Here is a 27,145-nt window from a genome sequence, read left to right as displayed (position 1 = left end):
TTGCAGTAAAGCGTGAACAGAACTTGGCTTATTGAGTTATCCCTTTTAGGGAAGATTGCCATATTCCAGATAAAGCTAATATTTAATAAGTGCCTAAAATTGCTGTTCTATAAGTTCTAGTGTTTAAACTAGTCGCATTTTAAAAATCAGTTCAGGAATATTGAGGGCTTAGTTTTGCACTCTACTATAAATAAGTGTCTATATATAGTATATCATAGAACAGAGAAATAATGTTAAGATATGATTAAAGGTACAGTACTGTCTTATCTGAAAAGTAGCAACTACATTGTCTAATATTAATGAGTACAGTAACAACATATGAAGGGGATTACAAAACATTCTGAGCAGCGGCAGCTGTTCCACCCGTCCAACAAGGCCAGATATTGGTGGCAATGAACAATTTTGCCTCTTCCCTATGCAGTTTGTCTGGTTGGATAATTTTAAAGCTACAAGGCAAGGTAGGACTCTAGACTGTCCCTTCCAAGACACAGTGGGGTCTTGAAGCAGAAACCCACAACCCTCTGTGGGGTGCTGGCCCAAAAATAGAAGACTTAATAGGGTAGATTTGGCCTTGAGGTAGTGAGAAGAAATTTTGTGTTAAGGTCATGCTAAACATCCTTTTAATTGGGTGTTTAGGTCTGTAACATTGCTTGCTAAGACTTTCAGACTTTTTTTCATCTTCTGCATGGCAAACTGCTGTCTAATCCTATTTGATTGAATTTAAATCTTGTGGGTTTCAGAATCTTACAGGGGAGCTTATAGTTGAAAGGCTTCAGTATAGAGCTCAATAATGTCCATTTTATTTGAGAGGAAATGAAGCAGAGCACTTGATGTGGGGGTCCCTTGGCTGATTGTTGCCAGATCCATGTGTTTAATTTCCTGTTCATTGAAGTGGCTGGCTGTCTTCTGGGTGCTATGGTGCAAGCTTTCATCTATAAATTTCCCTGCAAGCAATAGTTCTGATATCTGATGTGGAACATACAAAAGTCTAAGTATTTCTACTGAACTTATCTATTTAGCTACCTTCTCTTGAGGTTTCTGAGCTGTGCCTGTGTTTTTTGTGCTGTGCTTGGCAGCTTTTAGTTTCCAGTTGTAGGGGTGAAACAGTGCAAATTAAAACAATTGCAGATCAATTAGCCCAAAAGTCCCAACTTGCAATCCTGCACTTTGCTGAATCAGCCAAGAGATGTAACATTTGGCCCCCATACCCCTAGGCAAGGTGATGGGGAAAAAATTGGCTGCTTCTCATTGATTTCTATTGAAAAGCACACAGTGGTCAGGGTGACTGCAGGGACCAGAGGATAAGATCAAGGCCTTACTGGCCTCACAGGGACCATTGGTAACTCATTGAGCCATTAGAGGGGGAAGGATTTCATATGAAAACTGCAAGATCTGCCTGAGCACCACCTACAAGGCACAAGTGAGGAATGTGATGGAATACTCTCCACTTGTTTGAATGAGTGCAGCTCCAACAACACTCAAGAAGCTTGATACCATCCAGAACGAAGCAGCCATTGATTGGCACCCCATCCACAAACATTCACTCCCTCCACCACTGACGCACAGTGGCAGTAGTGTGTACAATCTACAAGATGCACTGCATGAGCTCATCAAGGCTCCTTGGACAGCACTTTCCAAACTCATGACCACCACCATCTAGAAGGACAAGGACAACAGATATATGGGAACGCCTCCACCTGGAAATTCCCTTCCAAGCCAGTCACCATCATGATTTGGAAATATATCGCCGTTTCTTCACTGTTGCTGGGTCCCAATCCTGGAACTCCCTCCCTAAAAGCACTGTGGGTGTACTTACACCACATGGACTGCAGCAATTCTAAAAGGCAGCTCATCACCATCTTCTCAAGGGCAGTTAGGGATGGGCAATAAATGTTGGCTTAGCCAATGATGCCCGCATCCCATAAATGAACTTTTTTAAAATTTGTCTACATGTGCAACAGCTGTTTAGCATTTTTAACATAACAAATATGTTAAGGGAGTTAGCCTTGTGAACCTTTTTAATCTGTACTGAACAATATGTAACTTGGGAAAGTTTTCATTTACCACTGTTGTGTAAATTAGTATCTATCCTAATCGTATAACCTTGGATCAGAATAACTCAACTGTTCAATTGTATCTGTATTCTGATTTCTCCCCTACTGGTAGACAGAAAAGGGAGTGATTCTGACTTAGCTGCAATAGAATGTATTCAAAAATTAATTGCCTTGTTGCTGCAAAACAAACTATTCTAATTTTTTTCTTGCCTCTCCTAAAGGGTCTAACCTGTGCTGGGGTATAGTTTGATTGCTGTCAGTGTTTAGGTATCTTGTCTGTAAACTTCCAAACATCTAAATAAAGATTGGCTGTTCAGCTGCTCTCCATTTTCTCTTTACCTGATGTCAGACAGCTTTTGCCAGCAGAATTAGAATTTACTGGACAAAACTATCATAAGCAGGACACTTGCCTGTTTTTCTTTCTTCCTTGCCCGGGAATGTATATCAATCAATTGTCATAACTCGGCCATTGTTCCACCAGATTTGGGCTAGAGACCGAACTGGAGATGAGGCAATTGCCAAGCCCCCTCCTGCCCACTTCTTTGGCAGCATGATGTTCAGCAATTTAATGAAAACCCCACTTGGCATGCTGCTGGTTAGCTGGCTGCCCGAGACGAGCGGAAGTTCTTGTGACGGGAGGTCACTGACTGACACCCAGAGGAAAGTTCTCTTGCAAGAAGTTAAGTTATAGAGGAGTGGATCTGATAAAAGACTAATTCTAAGCAAGACGTCAAAGTTATCAATTTTAACGCTGGAGTTCTAAATGAGTAACATGATCAGGGAACCCTCTCATTGTACCAGCTCTTGAATATCCTGTATGTAACTATTCATGAATGTCTGTCATGGTGACTTGTAATTCTGTTAATCCCCTTCATTGAAGACTGACTGACTGTTACTCTGCAGGCTATGGTTCTTTTTCTAATTACTAAGTTGTCTTAACTTTTAACTATTTATAGAAAATGGAACTGTTTTTGCCTTTGGTGAGAACAAAATGGGACAGCTTGGCCTCGGAAACCAGACTGAAGCGGAACCCTGCCCTTCACAGGTAAACCAAGCCCAATTAGTCTGACAAACTCTTCCTGATGAATATTACCCGTCCATCTACCCAATCCCTCCTTGCTCACTTATTTCCAATTTTCTCTCACCTATAATCTTGGGCTTACACTGGTTTCCCCATGTGTTAAGAAGCCCTATGGAAATGTGCCCAACTGAACCACACTTCGTGTGTAGATTGAATATTGACAGGGCTGTTCATTTGTGATGGAGATGCAAGTGTGATATCGCAGCCATTCCTGACCTTGGTCTCTTCATGTTCATGAATGCATTTTCCAGCAAAGTCACAGAACCTTTCTCTTGCTCTCTCTATTTGTATGTTTTATCCTGTTCCCCACTCTTGGATGTTGTGTTTTTTTATTTTATGTAGTTTTTACAGGCGTGCAATAGCAGCAACACAGCATCTACTGAACATCTGTGCTGAAATACTGCCATTTCGTGTCCCATTACATTAGGTTAATGAACAGTGATGTCAGTGGCCTTAACAATTTTCTGGCATTAATGGTAATATTGAAATGCCACTAGATGGGTAGTACAGAACTGGCTGCAGATCTTTATGTATTTGAAAACATCAGTGCTGTGCATCTTGTGTTGCTAGGCAACATGTATGTGCAGTATCTTTGTTATGTCCTTTTGAGTTGAAGCTAGGTAACATTGACTTGGCACTAAATATCCTAAATTAATTCACAAAACAGCCATACAAAAGTTTGAGTCTTGTTTTGGCCTTCCCTCGCTTGTCTGATTTTTATGGTAGCTTCTATGTACATTTTCCACTAATATTTAGCATAAGTTTTGCTTGCTCGCAAAAGTTGTGGGGAGGGTTAAGCAAAAGTTCATCTATATTTGTGTCATAGCTTACTATATGGCACAGGCTGCTATGATAAGGGCGTGACTGTAGATATGAACAACTTATTTTTGTGATCAAATAAAAAGCATCGAACAGTACAATAATAGCCCAGGACCAGAATCCCTCCCTGCTAGGCCAATTTGTACTGCTGCCAAAAGATAACTATCCTTGTGGCTCCATGGGATAGTGAATGTCAGAAGGACTTCAAGCCTGATTCTATCTTATATTCTCACATGTAACTGTTGTGTTTCCCGTGAAGTAACCTGATCGACAAAACCATATAGATTATGGAGAATGTAGAAAATTAAATTAGGCTGCAATTTAAAACAGTGCTACAGTAATCTTTTATATACTGAGAGTTGTCTGATCAGCCAGTGGATTGATCAATTAGCTTGTTTATACTCTTGTCATTTTTTCCAGATAATGTACAATGGCCAGCCAATTGTAAAAATTGCGTGTGGTGCAGAATTCAGTATGATTGCTGACTGCAAAGGGAACCTGTATTCTTTTGGTCATCCAGAGTACGGCCAGCTTGGTATGTGTGCGCATGCGTTTTAAACATCACACCGATATGTCTTGGCACTTGATTTTTCTTCCAACGCTCCATCCTACCTGCTCAAGTTTAAAAAATCTTGCCCAGCCATCCTCCCTCCCTCAACCAACTGCACTTTGTACATTTTAATACAAAAAGCCCACAGATTGATTAATCATCCCTTGCTGTTTGAGGTGGGGTCCCACTGTGAATTGACTGTTGCATTTGCCAGCATAAGTAACTGCACTTTAAAAGTAATTCACTGGTTGCAAAATGCTTTGAGATGACCTGAGATCATGGGGGACACTGTAAATCCACATTTTTGCTTGATGTCTTATTGCCAATTGTCCAGTGGAGTTTGGTGCATTATACCAAGTAAAGTAGGTGCACCCATCCTATTGATTGATACAATATGTTCACGTTTCTATTTTATAGAATAGACACATAGACTGGTTATAGCACAGAAGGAGGCCATTCAGCCCATCAATTACATGCCAGCTTCTGGAAGAACAACTCACCCAGTACCATTCCCACCTTTTTCCCTCTAGCCCTGCACGTTTCCTTGCTTCAGATAATTTTCTAATTCTCTTTCGAGGCCTTGATTGAATCTGCCTCCGCCACAGTCTCTGGCAGAGTATTCCAAATCCAAGCTGTGTGCTATGTCTTAAGAAAAAGTTTTTCCTTTTGTCACAGTTGCCTTTTTTGCTAATCCCCTTAAATCGATACCCTCTGGTTCTTGACCTTTCTGCCAACAGAGTGTTTTTTCCTATCCACTCTGTCTAGATCACTCATGGTTTTGGATGCCTCTACTCTCAACCCTCTCTAAAGAGAACAGCCCAAGCTTCTCTGATCTATCTACGTAGCCAAAGTCTGCCATCGCTGGAACCTAAACCTTTACTGCAGCCCCTCTAATGCCGTCACATCCTGCCTAAAGTCTGGCATCCAGAATTGGACACATTACTTCAGTTGAGGCAGGACCAGTGTTTTATACAGGTTCACCATATCTTCTTTACTTTTGAACTCTATATCCCTATTTATAAAGCCTAGGACTCTGTATGCTTTATTAACTGCTAACTCAACCTGCCCTGTCGATGATTTGTGCACATATACCCCCAAGTCCCTCTGCTCCTGCATACCCTTTAGAATTGTACCCTTCAGTTTATAATTGCTTCTCCTCATTCTTCCTTCCAAGATCACTTCGCAATCCTCTGCATTAAGTGTCATGTCACTCGTCCATCCGTTCCACCAGTCTGTCCATTGAAATTTATCACTATCCGCCTCTCAGTTCACAAAACAAATTTTGTCATCTGCACATTTTGAAATTGTGTTCTGTACACTCATGTCTGTACATTCATATCTAGTTGTTAATATCGATAAAAACAGTGCTCCTTACACCAATCCCTGGGGAATCCCATTATATAACTTACTTTAGTCCGAAAAACAACTGTTCACCACTACTGTTTCCTTTCACTCAGGCAACTTTGCACCCATGCTGCCACTGTCCCTTTTATATTCCATTGGCTTCAACTTTTTTGACGAGCCACTTTATCAAACACCTTTAGAAGTCCACGCGTTAACCGCACGGCTCTCATCAGCCATCTCTGTTATTTCCTTTTAAAATTTATTTTTCCGTATTTGTTGACTTGCTTGTATTTTTTTTTCGTGAATATCAGCAAGCTGCTTTCTCTAATAGAGGGTGGCTGTCATTGCATTATGTTCAGGAACACAGATGTAGGTGTACTAGTGTCCATTAAAGTGATTTGATGCCAGGCTTGGCTCGGTGGTACCCCTGTCGCCTGAGTCAGGGGATTTGTAGGCCCAAACCCTATTTCAGAGACTTGAGTACCTGATCTAGACTGACACAACCATGAAGTACTGAAGGAATGCTGCATTGTCAGAGGTATTGTCTTTCAGATGTATTGTTAAACCATATCTTTCAAGTGAATGTAAACAACCCCCCAGCATTATTCTCCCACTGTCTATTGACCCTTGACTTTACTCAGATTACTGAGGGCAATTGGCAAATCTGTAAATAAACTTGCATTCCTCCCAAAGTGTGCCATGCTCCTAGGCTGAGCTGAGCTTGATAGTGAAATTAAGAGGCTGGAGAAAAAGAGTTGTGTTGTCTTGTGCCAGTTTTTGTAGGGGAGGAGAAAGGAAGTTGTTGCTCTTGTAGGCCATTGTACTTGTGCCTTAACCCGAGGGTATGACCAATGCAACATTTTAAAAAAAACTTTTAAGAATCTCTTTGTATTTATTTCAGTTTGTCCTTGCTGCACACATTAGTTGGGTAATTTGCTTTGATTATTTGGAACATATATTGTTATTACTGCTCTCCCTTTGTGGGGTGCACCCCTTTATAGGAAGTTTGTAACTTATTTTTTGTGAGACGGGGAACAACAGAAACTTCATCATCACCCCCCTCAGAGTAAAGGAGTCTTTTAAGCACTGTACTGCGCCATGAGCTGAGGTTTGGCAGCAGTGAATAGAATTGTGTGTTCTGAAAGGCCATCTACCTGAAACATTAACTTCCTGTTTCCACAGATGCTGCCTGACCTGAATATTTCCAGCATTTTCTGCTTTTTGACTTTCAGAATCTGCAGTATCATGCTTTTGTAATTTGGTGCTGTCCAGAAAGGGGTATTTTTATGGTCTCTGAGGCTGCTGCAAAATTGTGGCACTTGGACAAATAGCATTTCACTCAATGAGCGTAGAAATTTCCTGAATGCTGTCTCACATCAAATGAGTTCTGAATTGAGTCAGGTTGTGGGGAAGCAAAAAGATGCCCTTACCAATTTAATATAGAACAGAATCTTCTCACTTAACTGCTTCCCACAGAGTTGGGCCCACTAACTTTGATTTTTCTTAATGCTGTACAAACTTCCATGAATCTTCCACTCTGAATGTGTTTAGGGGGAAGGGAGCTAGAGATGGAGCCAGAGAACTGCCATATCAGTTGCTTCCAAGAGTGCAGTACTTGACTCCTGGAATGGTTTTCAGTGTGAAAGCTAGCACAGTGATTTAAGCAATTCGACATTCGACTTATTAATCTATTGCACATTGTTGGCATGTATATGTTTTCCCCCTCAACTTGATAAACACTACTACTGCTGCACGGAAGGGCTGATTACCCACATTCAAAAACAAACTCACAATGGAATCATTACTTGTTTTAATGAGTGTTTCACACATGATCAGTGTAAGATTGGTGGCAGATTAAGACCATCAGAGTCGTTATCTGGTGTTGATGTTCACCTCCTTGATCTGGGTGGGCATGAATTTCTTGAAGTGCAGTTTAATGAGCTGGAACTTCTGAGTTTCTGAGCTCGGATAGTTAGCATTTCCATCTCAAAAAGACCAGGAGAGCCTGAATGATTGCTTCTGTCCCCACCCCTCCCTCTCCTGTACTTAATAGTACTGGTGCTGGAGATGGCACATAATATAAATGAGGATGTGCTAGCGCCTTTTTGTGGTACAGATGGTTTTCTGAGTGTTTTTTTCCTCTTGCTACCTGTTTTTGGTGTGTGTGGCTATCAGTTTGCTGAGCCCTCGACCTGTTTGTGTAAATGAGCAATGTACCTTTCATATCGCTGGCCTGTTCCAACCTGCCCATGACAGTAGCAGAAAAGTTCCAATGATTGCATCAATTTTTCTGCCGGTGTGCTGAATTCCACTCTAGCTACGATTTTCGAAAATTAAAAACATTGCGTGAAAAGACTATGAGGGGAAAATTCACAAAATAAGAGAATGGCTACAGCACAGAAGGAGGCCATTCCACCCATCATGTCTGTGTTGGTTCTCCAAAGGAGCAATTCACCAAGTGTCACCCCCTGCCTTCCCCCTGTAGCCTTGCATGTTCTTTCCTTTCAGATAACCTAATTTCCTCTTGAATGCCTAAATTGAAACTGCCTCCACCATATTCTCAGATCCTAACCACTCGCTGTGTGAAGTTCTTCCTTGTGTCACCACTTTTTTTTTTGCCCATTATCTTAAATCTGTGCCTTCTTGTTCTCGATTCTTCCACCAATGGGAATAGTTTCTCCCTATCTACTGTGTCCAGGCCACTGATGATTTTGAATGCCTCTATCAAATCTTCTGTCCGCCTTCTCTTTTCCATGGAAAACAGCCCCAAAACAGCCCCAATTCTCCAATCTAGCTTTGTAACTGAAGTTCCTCATACATGGAACTATTCTCGTAAAAACTTTGTACACTTTTACATGAAGTAATTGGAGTGGGCAAAGACTGGCTTGTTTACAGCATACACACTGCTGAATGGCTTGTTACTGTGCTGTACATTTTATGTGCCTGGGCTTTATTTTGTTTTATTGAATGTGCGCATTAATCAAGAAACATGTTTTCCACACGGTAAAAATTTGGAACTTTCCAAATCGCTGATACTTGAATGATTTGAGTTTTCAAGACTCTGATTTTTTTTGTTGGGTAAACGTATTGGGATTTTTTCTTTTGTTCTTGGGCTGAGAGCATCGCTGGCTAGACCAGCATTTATTGCCCATCCCTAATTGCTCTTGAGAAGGTGGTGGTGAGCTGCTGCCTTGAACCGCTGCAGTGTATGTGGTGAAAGTACACCCACAGTGCTGTTAGTGAGGGAGTTCCAGGATTTTGACCCAGCAACAGGGAAGGAACGGCGATTTAGTTCCAAGTCAGGATGGCGTGTGGCTTGGAGGGGAACTTGCAGGTGGTAGTGTTCCCATGTGTCTGCTGCCCTTGTTCTTCTAGGTGGTAGAGGTCGTGGGTTTGGAAGGTGCTGTTGAAAGAGCCTTGCCCAGCTGCTGCAGTGCATCTTGTAAATGGTATGAAGCAAAGGTAGGAAAATGGAGCTGTGGTGCAGATCAACCGTGATCTAATTGAATGCCGGAATCGGCCTGAGGGATTGAATGGCCAGTTCCCATATCCTTCAGTGCAAGAATAGGGCAAATTTACTTTGTGCTGGAGCCAGAGATGCTGACATGGGTCCCAGGCCTTGATGCAATATAAAGGCAATAAATGCAGCCTCCCTGATGTCCCAGCTGGTAAAATGTGGCCTGTAACCAAACAGACCAGAAAACCTTTGGCTTGATCCCTGTAATGTTAGCTAATGTCTGCCAAAGTCATTCTCATTTTCCCCACCAGCCCTGGCCGTGGGGGGGGTGCCTGACCACCATAGTACCACCTGCTGGAAAGGATGCATGTATGACCTTTAAGTGAGACAGGTTATGATGCCTCCCAACATTTGCTGTCTGAGCTCCCATGTGAAGGATTGCTACATGGGTGAGGCACACTAAGGCACCCTTCTAACAACACCCTAGCATGTGTCATTACCAATGCCAGAGGAGAGAACTGGGGTGTGGAGGTGGAGAGAGAGAGAGAGAAAGTGGTGACAATGTGAGCACCTCTGGTTAAAACTTTGGGGTGAAGGAAATGTGATTTGGGTAATGATAACCGGGTTTGTAATCTAAATGTCCTAAATGTATTTTGCCCAAGTTTTTTCTGCCAATTTTTCATCTTCCACAGTGTCAGAATGGAGCTGGAGAAACGATTAAAACTACACGTCCTACGGTGTCTGAAATGAACAGTGCTTCTTGACTCTTGCTCTGCTAATCTAATTTCACTGCTTGGTTTAAAATATATTTGGCACCTCGTGTGGTATTATGGAAAAACTCAATTATGCTAACTTCTGAATGATGAGCTGTTTCAATGGGAGATCTATTTAAAGTCTATGTATTTAAAATAATGAAGTAGTTCAGTAGGGTAGATATACTGAAGATGTTTTATACTTGTGGGGAGCCCAAAATTAGGGAACATACATGACAGTAAATTAACACTATAAGGAATTGAATAGAAGCTTGTTTACCAAAGTATGTTGAGAATGTGGAAATTGCTACCACATGGAATGGGTGAGGCAACTTGCATAGGTGCATTACATGAGGCAGAAAGGAATAGAAGGATATGCTGTTATGAGGAGAAGAAGTAACCTGGGAGGGACCATGTGTGGAGCTGGCATTGACCTGTTGGGCCAAATGGCCTGTTTCTGTCCTGTAACATTCTATTTTAATTACTGTGGTTTTCAAACAGGACACAACTCTGATGGAAAGTTCATTGCCCGGGCCCAGAGAATTGAATTTGACTGTGAGGTGGTGCCGCGGCGTGTAGCGATCTTCCTGGAGAAGACAAAAGATGGCCAGATCTTACCAGTGCCAAATGTTGTTGTCCGTGAGGTGGCCTGCGGAGCGAATCACACGGTACAAGAGAGAATGATTTGTGCTCGAGACTGTCTTGCTAAACAAACTGCTGTGTAACCTAACCTGTACACCTGAAATCTCATTCTCCCTACCAATAATGGCATCAATTTTAGAGTGACATCAGTCAATCTGAAATCTTTTTTTCTTAACAAGGAAGGAAGATGCCTATCTCTCCGGAAAACAAACAACAAATTTATGCCCTTAGAAAGAAAATTATTCGTGTGGAGGATGGAATAAAGATAAATACTTTCTTGCTTTTCTCTGTCATCAAAGGAAGAACATACAGAGGGAAATGATCCTTCTGCAGATATTTTTTAAGAAGATGTATTGAAAAGAGCCAATGCGGCCCTGTCTTCACAATTGTCTTTATCAGTGACCCCCACCCACCCATTCCAAGCAGGACGGCCCCAAATTTGTGACCACCTTTTATCTAAGGACAAGACTCTTGGGATCTTCCTTTAGGTCTCTCGCAATCTGGACTTGGATATATATTGGCATTCCTTCACGGGGAGGCAGTGGCGAAGTGGTATTGTCACTGGACTAGTACTCCAGAGAGTGTCCTGGGAACTTAGGTTCAAATCCCACCACGGCAGATGGTGAAATCTGAATTCAATAAAAAAATCTGCCCCATGAAATCATTGCCAATTGTCGTACAGTCTGGTTCACTAATATCCTCTGGAAGCAAAGACCCACAGCGATGTGATTGTGATTGACTCTTAACTACTCTCTGAAATGGCCTAGCAAGCCACTCAGTTCACAAGGGCAATTAAGCAATAAATGCTGGCCCAGTCCATGAACAGATATAAAGAAAACTATAATTCGAGGCCAAAATCCAACTGGCCAAATCCAACTGCCAACCCTTCACCACGTGTCTTGCAAGAAGACCACCCCCTCCTCAAGGGCAATATGGGATGGGCTCTCCACAGGCAAGTAGATAATATGTTATCTACCTGCAGAACCCTACCCTTCTATTTAATGAGAATTTATCTTCAATTCCTCTTCCTCTTTCTTATTTTGGATAAGAGACTGATCTAACCTCCTCTTCCCTTGGCTTATTTAGCGGGAAGCTGTGTTTGTGACTCCATTCTCACATTTAATCGGGACTTGTGCCCTTCCTCAAGCATAGTGGCACCAGGCTAAAGGCAAAATGTTGTAGATGCTGGAAATATGAAATAAAAATGGAAAGTACTGGAAAATCTTAGCAGGTCTGGCAACATGTGTTGAGAGCTCAAATATGACTTTTCTTCCGAACATAGTGGCACCTGACCTTTTCTCACTGCTGTTCCCTGACTATATTGACTACTGCCCATGTCTGTCATTACTGTAGGTGACATTCCTGAAGATTGGCCTGGTATACACCTCTAATGAATTAATGAGTGCGCAGCCTTGCAAAGTTGGAAGAGTGATCCCTTTGTCTTTTTGCATTTCCTAGATTGCTCTTGATTCGCAGAAGAGGGTGTTTACTTGGGGATTTGGAGGATATGGCCGCCTCGGACACACAGAACAGAAGGATGAAATGGTCCCGCGCCTTGTTAAGCTGTTTGACTTCCCAGGTAGAGGTGCTGTACAGATCTGCGCAGGAAATACCTGCTCATTTGCAGTGAATGAAATGGGTTAGTAATGCACATATATATTTCTTCATTATATAGTTGTGAAGTGTGTTTTGCTTTGTGTGGCAATGAAATGTGAATAATATGACCAAGGCCATTATTACTGCCCCTCCCACCAGCTTGCTGACCTTGACGGATTTGCCTTTCCATACAGATCTCTAACCTCATTCTGGGGCTCAATGTTCATTTTATTTGCAACAAAAAGACACCCAAGTGTTATTAGGTAGGATTATCCCACTTTCAACTCAGCATGTGAAACAGCACCATTAAAATGGAACTGCTTGCCAATTTAAAGCTTGCTTTTTGGAAAATGTATGTTTTTGCCATGCCCCACCCCTCATTGTTGTAGGTACTGTACCCTGATGCTGGAGTATCTTTCATTCCAGTTCAAGTTGGCCCAGTGATAGCACTTGTAATCTGAGTGTAGACTTGAGGGTTCCAATTCCACTCCAAACGTACACTGAGCGCAGACATTAGGCTGACACTTCACTTCAGTACTAAACCAGATTAACTAGTTATTTTAATCTCATTTAATGTTCTTGGCTCTTTCTGTGCACAAACTGGCTGTAATGTTTGCCTACATAATTGTGGCTATAACTCAAATGTAATTCACATGGCTGTCATGCACTTTGCAATGCTCTGAGTGTAAACAGTGCTGTATAAATGCAAGTTTGCTCTTCAACTAATTCCTGTTTCTGATACATTTTAAGCATCAACTGACTTAGAGCTCAGGCACTCGGACAAACTCTTCCTGACTGTACCTGCTTGATGGTAGCTTGTAAAATATCGGAGGACCGTTTTAACAAGTTTGGAATAGACCACTTGTGATAATGGATATTCTTTTTGCATTTGATTGACCAGTGATTCCGGTCTCCCTCCCCACTTTGCCTCACAGGTGGCTTGTTTTTCTGGGGTGCAACTAACACATCCCGTGACTCTACGATGTATCCCAAAGTGGTGCAGGACCTGTGTGGGTGGAAGGTTCGAAGCCTGTCCAGTGGGTGAGTAAACAGCTGCAGAATTGCTGAGCAAATATAGGACTCTTGGTCACAACTTCTTATCTTTGACTTGCATGCCTAGGCTGAATTTGATGTGCATTACCAGCCTAAAACTATTGCCTGCCTTGCCATTTTCTATTAAATAAAAGAAGAGGAGGCGGAGAAGATACTTGAGTACATTCATGTTAAATAGAATTTTCTGTAAGAAAGATTTCTTAAAATTTATTCATTCACAGGATATTTACATCATTGGTAAAGGTCAATATTTATTGCCCTTGAACATGGTGGTGAACCACCTTCTTGTACTGCTGTAGTCTGTGTTGAAGGTATTGCCATAGTAATGTTTGGTAGTGTTCCAGCAATTTGATTCGGTGATATATTTCCAAGGCGGGGTGGTGAGTGAACTTGGAGGTGATGGTTTTCTCATGCCCTTGCTCCCCTGAGTGGTAGAGGTCACAGGCTTGGGAGTTGCTACAGTGCATCTTGTAGATGATGCATGCTGCAGCCATTTTGTGCTAGTGGTAGATGGAGTGACTGTTTAAGTTGGTGGATGGGATCTCGCTCAAGCAGGCTGCTTTACCCTGGATGGTGTCAAACTTCTTGAATGCTGCCAGAGCTTCACTCATCCAGGTAAGGGGAGAGTATTGTATTGCATCGCACTCCTGACTTGTGCCTTGGTTTTGGGGGAGTCAGGAGTTGTCAGTCACCTGCATAATATCAAACCTCTGACTTGTTCTTGAAGCAACAGTATTTATTTGGCTGGTCCAATTAAAATTCTGTTTGCTGTAGATGGGGATGCCAACCTATGAAGAAGGTCGTATAGATTCGAAATGTTAACTCTGTTTTTCTCTGTCCACAGATGCTGTCAGACCTGCTGAGTTTTTCCACCATTTTCTGTTTTTATTTGATTTCCAGCAACTGCAGTATTTTGCTTTTACCCATCTGCAGCATCTGTTCACTGTTGTTATGCTCTTGCAAGCTGTGCCAATTTTCCTGCCTCCTCTCCTGAGGGTGCCAACGTTTGTGACCCTGGACAGTGTGCATGTGCAGTTCTGCATCAGATTCAAAATGCAATCAACAGCAGCAGCTCCAATTGACTTTTTTTTTTAAATCTCCCTTGCCCCAAAGGTGGCTGAGACTTTTTGTAGTGTCCACATTTCTGCCCTGGATGAGACCTACAGGGTGAGGAATTGAACCTGGAATCATCTGCAAAAGCAGAACAACAGTGGATCTTGGAAATCTGAATTAAAAACAGAAAATGCTGCAAGTCCTCCGCAAGCCTGGCAGCATCTGTGGAGAAAGAAACAAGAGTTGATGTTTCAAGTTAATGATCTTTTATCAGAACATTCATGACCCGTTCTGTTGAAAGTTCATTGACCTGAAATGTTAACTCTGTTTCAATCTCCAGGGCTGCTGCCAAACCTCTTGGAGTATCTGCAGCATTTTCTTATTTGTTTTTAATAATCTGGGATCTTCTGGTCTTGTCTGGCTTAGTGCAGTAAGCAGTGCTTCTGCTCATTATCAGGGATAGTTGAGTTTGCTCACATTTGATAGGCTTAGTACTCCTAATGAAAGGCCACAAGAGTCCTGGGGGCAAGTAAATGAAAGAATGGGGCTTAACTATATGGTTGTCCTTGAATGATTGAAAGTAGTTCCATGCAATCCTCTACTTTTTAAACCACAAATGCTTGGCAATGCAAACGACATCTGAAGGGAAAATAATGGAAATTTGCCAAAAACAGAAAATGCTGCTAAGTTTATAACCAGTTGAGCAGCATTCATAAAGAGAAAGGACCTGTTATGGTATTTTGGGGGTATGTATCCTTCACCAGGACTTCAGCTTGTTCACAACATTTGGAAAAATTCTCAGGCTGGAAAAGAGATGTTTTTAAATATCATGGAATGTTCTTTATTTCTTTGTATTCAGGAAAAGCAGCATCATTGTGGCAGCCGATGAGAGCACAATCAGCTGGGGGCCATCACCTACCTTTGGAGAATTGGTAAGAACTGTGCTGGTAATTGCAGGCTACAAACTGAGCTTCATCACGTGTGCATCTACATGCACAGAAGGTGATGCCGATCACCCTCCTGTTTTGAACAATGACGTCCTAATGTCACCAAGAAATGCGTGAAGCAAGGCTGTTTCTGGAGTTCAAAGCCACTAGAATGGAGAACTATATCTACCAAAAGGTCACTGTTAAAGATTCAATAAGGCTGAATGTGTATAACAGTTTATTCCATTTTTGTGGTCAAATTGATGTGAAAAGTGGGGACTTTATGATAGAGAAAGGATTTGAACCAAGAATCTCCAGGGCCATTTAAATATACTTAATGCTGGAAGTATTTACTCTACATCAGCATTGGCACAAAGTGGCTCTGACTTTCCACATTAGAGTTGAGATCTAATCTGATTAGAGAGTGATGTAGAGTGAGACTCCCTCCTCCACGGAGTCTGACTGATCTTTGCTCTGGTACTCATTTTGACCCTAACTCTGGACATGGGATGCATTTATCTAACTATAACGTCAGTATAAAAACAGCTTTGCATCGATGTTCCAGTGTTTGGTGCAAATGGTCCACTTGCTGATATGTAAGTTTAAATTTTTGGCTGCAGTGTGGCCTGCAAGGAACCTTGAGCCTTCTTGTAAAACCCTTGCTCCTCTGGTGGCACTATCTGATCCTAACAAAGAAAGTCTCGGGTCTTTTTTCGGGTAGTCTCTGTGTTCCTGGTTTGCTCAAAGTTAATTTGACGTTGGTGACTCTGGCACATCCTTGTGACAGACAGGCAGACCTTGATTAGCTTATTATAGGGTGTCCAGACCAAGTGCAGTATGTAAATTAAGCAGGATTGGATGGTAAGGGGGTCATTTGTCTTGGAACTTGGGAGGAGCAGCTTGGCCAAAAAGTCAGTGTTCCTGCTTTTGGGGGAGTGAATTGAAGTAGATTGTAGTGCTGGTTAGTGGGTCGAGGATGAAATATTGTATCAGTGGGGATAGTATTCACTGGCCACTCCAGGGAGAGGAAGAAATTGTAAGGATGTGTGTACCTTTAAAGGTTTTGCTGCAGGTGGGTTGGACATGTTCTTGTATATCAGTGCAAGATGAATGTCCTGCACAAATTTGGCATTGGTGTTATACATGATGACGTGAGTATGTCCAAGTGCACTCTATTAAATAAATAAAATGATCCATCTTTCGATGTTACTGTATTCAAAGGGGTTGCAACAGAAACTGTATGACAGACTTGAAAGGAGAATTTGATGGAGGGGTTTTGGAAACCAGTCTAACATTTACCATGTTGACAGGCAGTGAAAGAGGAAACTGGGATGTTCAGCTAAGTTTATTTACATCAGAACAGAGAAGGTTGCTGGATTTTCCTAACAAGACGTCTGCTGGCAACTGCCTGAAAGTGCAGGGCAATTCACTTAATACAAAGTGCTGCTTTTCAAGCTAATGTCGGTGATCGATTTATAATTGAAAACTACCATATACATCGCCACCTACAGGCACTGTAACCAAACATTAACCCATTTAAAATGGATTTTGCTATCGATTGAGGCAGACAGGATTCTTCATTGCATTTTGAAATGTAATGTTGTGACCCACTTAACATTTTTAATATGCAATAGATATTTTTTTTGCAGCACCAAATGCCTGCACCTTATTTATAAATAGAAATGGCTTGATAACGGTTCCTGCCACGTGGGCCAGCGTATGACAGTCTTATAACTGCAGTCCAATGATATAATTTAAACTATTACTGATGTTACAGGGCTATGGAGACAACAAACCCAAATCCTCCACCACTGCACAGGAGATAAAGACCTTGGATGGAGTTTATATTGAGCAGGTGAGAGTGAGCTTTTCTCATTCCTTTTTCCTCTTAAACTGTAAGAAGTATACGAGAATATATTTCTTGAGCATTGCTATCTGCATTGCTCCGAAATGCTCATTTGGGATTTTATCACTCTTGCAGAAGTTCCAGTGTAGAATTGCACACCACCCTGCCGTGAAATTATAATATTTTTGTCCCTATAGTCTAGTGGATGTGGAATGGGCTCCTAGAAAACTTTAATTCTAGATTGTTGACACTCCAAAAAGGAATCTGATCTTTACTGGTTTGAAGAGGATCAAGGCTGTATCAAAATTGTTTGATTCACGGAAGGTCACTGTGGTAGTACAGTGCCAGCCTTGGTTCAATGGCTAGGGAGGACTCTAGCCTCAGCCGCATGATTTTAGGTTCAAATCACACTCCAGAAATTAAAAAGCACAAAATCAAGGCTGACACAGCACTGATGGAGTGCTGCATTGTCATTCAGATGAATCGTTCATCTGAGGCCCCCCCCCCCGCCTTTTCGGGTCAATGTAAAAGATTATTAGACATTATTTTGTAGGAGAGTTTTCCTCTATGTCCTGGTGAATATTTATTCCTTAGCCAACACGATTTTAAAAAATATATCTGGTCTTTATCACGTTGCTGTTTCTGGTATCATGCTGTTCTCAAATTGGCTGTCATATTCCCTATACTTCAAAGTATTTAATTGGCTGTAAAGTGCTTCAGGACATCCTGACCCAATACAAATGCAAGTCTTTCTTTCTAGAGATCTTCGACAGTCAACATCTTATGCCCAGTGATGCTTTGTAGGGAAAGAATTTTATTTTTTTTTCCTGCAGGTCGCTATGGGCCATGCTCATTCGTTGATGATAGCGAGAGATGAAAGTGATGCAGAGAAAGAGAGGATTAAGAAGTTGCCTGAATATAACCCACGGATTATCTGATGCTGTGTAGCCTGTGCAACCACACATGAAAGCTTCACTTGAACAAAGGCAGCTGAAGTTTGCAGTGCACTGGTCAACAAGATTTTTAAAAAAAAAAATCCACACTGAACAGGGAGCCAGGCAATGGACAACATCCTATAAAGAACTTTCCAATTCATTAAAAAAAAATGTTAGTGGTACTTACATGATCGCGATTACATATGCAGCTAGTAGTAGTATTTCCAGAGCAATTGATTTAACGATGCACGCAGATAGTTAATTTTACTTGTGTTCCATGGCCGTTGTGTTACCATTGCTTCAGTAATGGCCATTTCCTACTGATGTGTTGGAACTTTTTGTATATTTTTAAAGCCTAGATTTGGCTGTTTTAATTGGTCAGCAAGAGTGGTGTAAACAAGCTGGAATGCTGGGAATCATGGTCTTCAAATGGCTACATTTAAACCATCACACTGGTACAATTATTTCTAATTTTTTAGTTCTGACCTGGTCAGATGGCATGGCCAATGGTGTACTTGTGAATTGTGAAATTAGTGTCCTCCCTTTGATTATTTGGGAAGGGTGCAGGGATCTTTCATCTGGTTCTGCTAACCACTAAGTCCTAAAATGTGACTCAGGTTTTGTAATAACAGATGCTCCTGTAGGCTAGTACAGGACCCGAGTGGTTGGACTTCAGCACTGTCTCTGGTGTTATAGGGGAGCAATGTTCCAACAGAGACCCGTGTCTCACTGAAAACCACAAGCTCCCTTTTAGTGCAATTACATATCTCCAGCTTTATTTTGAAGGGCCTGTCGAAAGATGCTTGTGTTTTATAGCTTCTGACCTCTATCCTTGAGATCCCACAAAGGATTGAGGCCCCTGCGCCATTGAGGTTGTGGGTCATGTTATTTTGCTGTTGACAGCAGGAGTGAAGCACACTTGCTGTCAATAGTACACCACCCGTGTGAAGTGCCTTATGATGTCCCACTCTGGCCAACTCATTGCCAATAATTAATAAATCGATGTTAGTGATTTCCTCTGCACAGCCCTAAGAAGTGTCACATTTTCACCTCCCATTCTTAGTTTATATTAAGTTAAGCTAGTGTTTGGTTACATTCTACACTTCTGATAAGCTAATGGAACTACCTTTATCCTCTTTTCTGTCCTCTCCTCCCCCCCCCCCCCTCCCTTTTTTTTCTTTTTTAAATTGAGAGTACTCAGGCAACGAGGTGAAATCTTTGTGCACTAACTTTATCAGCCCAAATCTGAACCATTTGGGATACTTCTTTTGCTTAGACTTGAAAAGTCATTAGAGGTGTTTTTTTGAGACTTTTCAATGACATGGTCATTTATAAATGTAAGGATTATAACATTCCTTTGCCGCCTTTCCCTAGAGAGGGAAGAATGAACTTGGCACTAAGTTCTACAATCCTGAGAGAATTGAGGTCCAAAGGAACTCGGAGCAAGGAATCTGTCACAGTGAAGGGGAGGTGGGGTCCAGTTATTTCTAATACCATGGTTTATTGACTGTTCATTATTTGATTAACCTCTTTGCTGTTCTAAAGATCAGGGTAAGTTTGGGTGTTTTATTAGGAGCATAAGGCACAACAGGATTAGATGCAGGACAGTCTACCACACCAAAAGAGTCTGAGTATTTGGCAAATTTATTTGTATTTGTAGTTCGACTATACATTTAATGGTGAGGCTATTATAAACATGTTTGATTCTTCCTGTAGCATTAGTGAATAGATCATATTAGATGCTTTAGATATTAACATGTGCACACTAAACCCTCATTATGTTGTTCTAAATTCTGATATCCTTTGGTGGTTTGTCAGATTTCTCATCTGTTAAGTACATAAATGAGGTCATGGTAAACCTGCTATTGTAAATTCAAAACTGAAATAGGGAGATTCAATTCTCATTCCTGACTATTAATTACCAGAGCTGTAATCTTTGCCTTCCACTAGCGATTCATACATTGCCTCTTTGAGACCTGACTGGCTGTATTGTGGGCAGTATTGATGGTTTCTCAGAGGTGTCAGTGCACGTACGGTACAACTTGGTCACCTGCTCTCCAGAATGGCTTCTGCCGTTCAGAAAACCATATGCCTGACTCCGCAGATGCAAAACTCACCCTGTCATCATCAATCCAGTTCTTTCAGCCCTCGTTGATAAACAGGATTGGAATTACACCCTTAAGATTTTTTGAGGATGAGAGGCTGCTGCACAATTTTTCTAGCATTTTGTTTAGCCTTCTTGCTAAATCAAAATCGCTGGCATAGTTACCTTTCTCTTTCATCTTGCATTCCTTTAAATTCATTACGTCTGTCAAGATAAATTTTAACAGTTCAGATGCTTGAGGTGAATGTGCTGGCAGGACCCTTGAGATTTGATTATTATAATCATCCTAAGCAGAACTACTGATGAGGTGAAGGATTTTAACATGAGCCAATCAATAATTTAACAATTCTAATTCAACTGATCCATAATCTAGTCACTATTTTAAATGCTTGTTAACAAGTTTTGTGGGGAGTGGACCTTTTTTTTAGAATAAGCTGAGTGTGCTGGGGTATCTCTGACTACCCAGTGGTGCATCCTCTTTCCACAGTGCATTGTTTAACAAGGTGAAGGTGTTGTTGGCATCTTGGTGTTTCCTCAATGGAAATGACTTGGGTTACCTGCTGGTGTTTGTGCGATAAACTGCACATTCCTTTAAAGAAGCGAGAAGAGATTGGCTGGCTGCAATTCAAACTGGATTTTGCGTTCCGGTTAAATTTGCACCAATGTACATGTCATAATTGTGTAACTAAGTCTGATACCATCTGTTTATAACCCTGCAGATTCCTGATTTCAGTCCGTACTGGAGCGTGCCGCAAAATTCTGTTTTGTAAAATGTTCAATAAACTTGCCTCCCTTTTATTTGGTTTGGCTTTTTAAATTAATGTTTTCCTTTTCCCCCCCATCACCCCCACTCTAATTTGCCAGCCAACCTGTCTGCTTCCCATTCTGTAGCCGGCAGTGCTCTGATGTCATTAACAGCTACATTGACTACATTTACTTATACTTTCCTGATTATTGAGTTTTTGAGACCCTGGTAAGTTATTATCCTGAAAACTTCATCGCTGTACTGGAGTGTGTGCATTTTCTCTACTGGTCCTTTTTAATCTGGCACATGTCCCTGCATGGCACTAACTGTGTTGGTGTCTTCCTGCAGCAACCAATCTTTAACTGTCAAGGTGGCAAATGTGGAAAAGTTAGCCCAGATTTTGCCCTTTTTTCCCTTCTGGTTTCAAAGGTCCAGGTTTTATGGAATTGGGTCTGAATGTGCCACATAACTTTGCAGGTGCAAGTTGCACTAACGGTGTATTGCACCAGTAGCTGTGAGTATGCACTCTTTTCTGTAAGTTTTGCATGGAATTCAACCAGACTATCTCAAAGATAAAGTAACTTGGATAACTTTGGATTCGTTTCCATCTTTCACTACCCCTGAACTGGACGGAATTTGTGTATAAAATGGCCAGACAGAGCACGAGATGGTGCTCTTCTATGGGAACTTTGTAACTGGTTGTCTTGTTTTCTTGAATATTTTTTCTCCATGGTGAAAGGAAGGCTATTCAAGGCTATAGGTCAAATGGCCTGTGATCAGCTGCATTTGACTCCTCCCTCATATGTGTTACTTGTGTTTTCATGTGCCTGCAAAGATTGCTTCTAGTTTTCAGCTCCAGGTGTCTGGAACCTAATCCTGCAAACTTTAATTCTCATAGTCTGAATGGGGAGTCAAGCTGAACTTTCCCTTTTTAAATACCAAGGTTTTGTTTTTGTCAATTTCAAATATCCAAATTTAGAAACGCTGTACTCTGATAAAGTAGAAAGTGGTTCAACATGCTTAAAACCTCGTTTATGGGGGAAAAAATGTGTTGACCAAGCCATGAAGCTATTATAGTGCAAACTCTTTCCTTTCTTTCCCCCACCCCCCAAAATGCCTTTCCCTTTTTGGAAAGAATGGGGGGAAAAAATCCTGCTCCTTCAGCTAATTTACCCCAAAGGAGGATAACTTAGAACTGTTCATTGCAGCTGTGGTGCCTGGGGAAGTTATTCCACAGCGCACAAACACCACCCACTTGTTGTACTGTTAATGGCTTCCCTGGCAACACAAAACTAATAATGGAATTGAACATTTGCAAGTTTCTAACACTTCCCAAGTGGAGGTGAATTGTCGGCTTGTTTAGTAAAGTGGGTGAGAAGGGGGCGTCTCTTTTCATGCTGGTTATTAATGACTAGTTTCTTGGCATCATTAGATTTAGTTAGAGATTTGTAGCCAATTAGCTGCCTGTTCAGTGCTGTAAACCTTTTTTTTTTTACTTTTGTATTTCCTGCAATAAATTGAATAAATTTTACCTTGTGTTTCCTTCCATTGTGTGCGACTATGGATGTAATTTCTATATGGTCCATTAACAGCTGTAAAATTTGGGAGGAGGTGCTGGTGTAATACCTCAGGATAAATTACCTTCATCCTTTTTTGTCTGTGACTTTTTTTGCAAATGAACCAACAGTACACGCTCAATTTTATGCCCCCGACATGATTAAAAACAATTTTCTTAAATTTTCAACCTTGGGAACTTTGCCCTGCTGTCCTGAATATTGACTTGAAATTGTAATACCAAAGCAAAGTACTGCCAATGCTGGAAGTTTTAAAAGCTGGAGAAACTCAGCAGATCATGTGGTATCTGTGGAGAGAGAGAGAGAGTCAGAACTGATGAAAGGTCACCAACCTGAAATGTTAGCTCTTTCTCTCCAAATACTGCCCGATCTGTTGAGTTTCGGCAGCATTTTTTTGTTCTTTATTGCCCCTGAATATGTCATGGGATAAGAGGATCAAATGCTTTCCTGTCACCTGAAATTTCTTCAGGCAACACCAAAGAACAGATTACTTTGTTGTTTGCAGGAATTTGCTATGTGAAAATTGATTACTGTGTTTCAATAGTGACAACATGTTAAAGTACTTCATCGGCTGTAAAGCACTTTGGATATTCATTGTACCAGACATTTCATTTTTAAATGGTGTCTTCAGTTAATTGCTTGTTCTTTGAAAAGGAAAGAATACAAAGTCATTCAAATGAGCAGAGCAAAGGTACCAGCGAGGGGAGAGGTCATGAGATGAGGGGAGTTCAGGTGAAGATTGAAATTCTGGAAAGCTGGAATAAACAGGCAATTGCTACAAATTGGTGTGGAACTTTGGAAAGCTGTAGACGAAGAAGGGACAGTGATCAAACAAGAAGAGGCATAAGAGGAATGAGCCAGATAGACCTTGGCAGTGACTATTTTGGGTGCGATGGGGACGATAGGATATTTTATAAATGGGTAGTGTGATTTTTGGGGTGGGGAAAAGAGTCATGGGCCAGATTCATCAGACCCACGATATTAATAGTTTCCTCGAGTGAAGCGAATTGAGAAGGCCTTGCCTGCACAGATTGACAAAGTAGTCGTTAGGAAGGAGGTTTGAGCAGATGTTTGCTAGGAAAGAGCTGGCATAGTTGGATTGCAGCTGTAAAGCAAATGGATAGGGCACGGGCCTATGATGGAACATGGGGCTGTGGGATCAGTAGTTAATTGGGTAGGAAACTGGCAAAGGTATGTTGCAGAAGGGTGGGATATGGGCAACTGAGTACAGAGATTGGAGCCGAGTTTGCAAGGAAGTTGTAGGTAAAGGGAGCCCAGGTCAAGCATGACACACAAAATGTACATAGTTGAACACAACGGCAGTCTCTTTACTTACAGCATTTTCAGTTTTAATTATAATCAGCAATATGACAGCATCAGGAGAGAGAAAAAGTAAACACTTTGAGTTAAGACCTTTCAGAACTGGCAGTAACTTTAAGTTGCTTAAAGATGTACAAAACTAAAAGCTGGCAATTGTGTAAATGACCATTCTTGATTGGGACATTTAGGATGGGGAGCACAAAGCATATTCTATCTAACAACAATTTATTCATATAGTGCCCTTGAAGTAATAAAACAAATCCCCATACAAATTTCCACCAGAGCCAGCGAATAGAATTTGGGACAACCTGCTATGTGACTTCTCTCCTGAACCAAAGCATGCTGGTGGTAAGCGCATTACTGCTTTATTAGACCACCCAACTAATGGGAATTGAATACAAGGCCAATACAGCTCCATACTAAGGTATTGAGTATGAATGAGCCATCAGTTCTGAGTTTGCAGATTACTTCTAACTAGGTTGAAGATACTCCCTGCTTTAGTTCATTCGTTTTAAACCGGAGAGTAGTGGTAGACAGCCTGCTACTATACGTCGCTTTCTGTAATAAAAGCCTTGTTAAATCAAAAAAAAATCTAGTTGGCTTTCAAACTGGCTGCAAGGCAGCCCAATTCTGTCTGAAGAATAAAGCTTTGATTTAGCTGAGAACTACTTATAACCTTTTGAATAGTAGGGAGCTGACATGAATGGATATTAACCAGTGAATTGTGTGGCATTAAGTGTGGGAGTAGTGTATGGTATAAGGGTTATGAGAATAGAAGCCTATGGTTTTTAGATCAACCTGGATGTTATTCTGTGGTATAAGACCAGTGTCCATTTGTGCATAGCCTATAAGTTTGGGCAAAAAAACAAAAGCAAATAGAAGTTAATTTTTTTTATTGATTTGTAGAGAAAATCTGCTCTTGAATCATGCACCTCTTGTGACTCACTTCAGTTGTTCGCCATTATCTGTGGAATAAGACAAGACAGTTACTAGCTTTGGGGTGATTATAGTGGAATGCAACTCCTTCACAGAACTATCTGCTGCTAGAGTGTGGGACTGTAACAGATCCTCTGATCTAGTCTTAATGCCTACTATGTGAGGGGGATGGAGAATTTGGATGTTCATTTTATGAACAATCCATTTTGGAAAGCTAGTGCCTTCCACACCTTTGTCATAGCCTAATCAACTGTAAAGCCCCCATCATCAGAACCTGCTTAGAAGTGCATTACTTTATTAAGCAAAAATAAACACAAGGCCTCTGGCCCTGATCAGTGTGCCTGGTGGAAAGTGAATTGGGTTATCGTGATGAAGATGGGATTTGGCTCAGCTACAATCTGCTTCATGGTTGAATAGGACTATCATCCCTCACTGACAACGCTGATGTATAAAAAAACCACTTGGGAAAGGCACTAAGGGTTACTGCATCTGTGAAGCTATGCTCCAAGTGTGCTTTAGGAGAGAAAAGGAATGGTAATAAATTGACTTAAAATTGATCTGTTGAGACAATTTGAGGAATTAGGTTGGAACATTTTAATTAGCTTGATACTTAAATTTGATGACACACTAAGAAGCAGAGTTACTATTACTAAATGTAGTTCTCTACACAGATGATCTCATTCCTCCTCCTAGCCAGTTACCCTGTTCAAGTCTTTTCTACAAAATTATTCATAATGTTGGTTACCGTTTTTGTTATCCTTGCTGAAGTTGTGAAACCAGGACTCAGATTGAGTGATGAAAAATTAGCACTGGAGTTTCCAGGATTACTGAATTTATGCAGAAACTGCCCAAATTCCACCGATTTCTGAGAGAACCTTGCTGGCGGGAGATTCAACTCCGATTTCCTGCAAGTCATTTGCAGGAGGGCTGGGGGGATCAGTGCTTAATGGGTGAATGGCAAGAGAATTTTGGCGGAAGAAGCTTGGAAATAGCGCTTGAAATTTATGCATAATGATATTTTGACATGAAATTTGTACGATTAGTTGCACATGAATTTTCTCTGGAAAGAATTCTTTAACCCTAGTTATGGTGAAACTGTCCAGGAAATTCTGGTCCTATAATTCCCATCAGCTGCTAATTTCTACTCTCAGCTTTGGCAGATACCATCATGAGCTAGAATCATTTAATTGAAACAAATGAACAGCTTTTGGTCCATTTGGAGCGCGTTCCGCAGAATGCACATGGATAAGTAGCAGCATATCCTGGACTTGCTATTTTCTAGCTGTCCCTAGGTATGACCCTGTTCTCGATGTTACATAGTGGGAGAAAAAGCAAAAGTATCATAAAGTTTATAAATCCTAATAGCTTTAGATGTTGAGTCAGACAAACACAATAAGGCAAATTAAAACACCCATGGATGTTCATTTCTGTTGCACTACTGCATCCAGCCCCAACCATTATATCAGCCATTTGCTGCCATATCTCCAGCGTACCTGAGTAACCCAGCCATTAAAGGCAGAAACACGAGTGAAAACGGTGGGCTTCTTCTTGGCATTGCAACCCAAGTTAGATACAAAACTGGCAATGCCATGCACTTCCCAGGTTCCATCAGTAGCCCGGCAGTTCAGAGGTCCACCAGAGTCCCCCTGTTGAGAAAGGGTAGTAAGTTTATTTTTAAGTCATACTTGTATTCATTTGGTCATTGCCTGCTAGGGTCCTATGAGAAATTATTTGATCTAGTTTTACTTTGCTTGTAGTAGCATGAAGCCAGTTCTTACCAGCCCATGGTACTGTCCAATCAATCTCATCTTATACCATGCTTTGCCACGCATCTTTTGTTTTTTTTAACACAAACTTACAACACAAGTTTGGTGGCTGCTGATGGAATCTACATTCCGAGAGTATCTGAAGAGAAATTCCAACTTCATAACATTTCAGGAGAGAGATCCGCTGAAGTAAAATGGTATTTCCTCAGACAGGATAAGGATGTCTTCAACCATCAACCAATTGACCAAAATGTATTCTATTTGTGATTTTCACGAGAGACAGCATAAACCTATGGTGCCAAACCTTGTCAGGATATTAACTTGGCTGAAAAAGCTTCATGCCTAGCATTTCCAGAGCAGACATGATGGGTTGATGACTTCCTCAAGTATTGTAGCATTCTATGTTTCTATAGTAACAATCTTGTCTCTAACTTAGGAAGGCTATTTTGGCTCCTCCCTTCATGTTTTTTCCACTAAAAATGTAAATGGGCTGTCAACATCCTTCTAACTGTTGACACGAACACATCAGAACATTTCCTACTCTAGCTCTTCTTTCTCTGGACCTTAAAATTATGGAGCTTCTTACTGCATT

The 27,145-nt window shown here is 41.2% G+C and overlaps 2 protein-coding genes across 2 annotated transcripts in view; one reads left to right on the top strand and one right to left on the bottom strand.

The window, feature by feature from the left end:
* Nucleotides 1-22,505, top strand: part of rcc2 (regulator of chromosome condensation 2) — a 37,724-nt gene extending 15,219 nt beyond the window's left edge. Inside the window, exons 5-12 of the mRNA XM_041206214.1 lie at nucleotides 3,011-3,099; nucleotides 4,375-4,489; nucleotides 10,559-10,725; nucleotides 12,158-12,338; nucleotides 13,231-13,336; nucleotides 15,261-15,333; nucleotides 17,105-17,182; nucleotides 18,007-22,505. Of these exons, the coding sequence (XP_041062148.1) occupies nucleotides 3,011-3,099; nucleotides 4,375-4,489; nucleotides 10,559-10,725; nucleotides 12,158-12,338; nucleotides 13,231-13,336; nucleotides 15,261-15,333; nucleotides 17,105-17,182; nucleotides 18,007-18,111 (914 nt within the window). The 3' untranslated portion in view covers nucleotides 18,112-22,505. The remainder of the gene's footprint in view (nucleotides 1-3,010; nucleotides 3,100-4,374; nucleotides 4,490-10,558; nucleotides 10,726-12,157; nucleotides 12,339-13,230; nucleotides 13,337-15,260; nucleotides 15,334-17,104; nucleotides 17,183-18,006) is intronic.
* Nucleotides 22,506-24,780: 2,275 nt separating this feature from the next.
* The window catches only part of LOC121288126 (chymotrypsin-C-like), a 28,468-nt gene continuing 26,103 nt past the window's right edge, over nucleotides 24,781-27,145 (bottom strand). The window contains exons 6-7 of the mRNA XM_041206479.1: nucleotides 26,281-26,433; nucleotides 24,781-24,816 (exon numbers count right to left, since the gene is read on the bottom strand). Coding sequence (XP_041062413.1) covers nucleotides 24,799-24,816; nucleotides 26,281-26,433 — 171 coding nt within the window. The 3' untranslated portion in view covers nucleotides 24,781-24,798. The remainder of the gene's footprint in view (nucleotides 24,817-26,280; nucleotides 26,434-27,145) is intronic.

The sequence above is a fragment of the Carcharodon carcharias genome, chromosome 15 (genome assembly GCF_017639515.1).
Source record: "Carcharodon carcharias isolate sCarCar2 chromosome 15, sCarCar2.pri, whole genome shotgun sequence".
NCBI classification, from domain to species: Eukaryota; Metazoa; Chordata; class Chondrichthyes; order Lamniformes; family Lamnidae; genus Carcharodon; species Carcharodon carcharias.
Note: the sequence above shows the minus strand (reverse complement) of the source record. Positions and strands in the feature narration are given on the sequence as shown.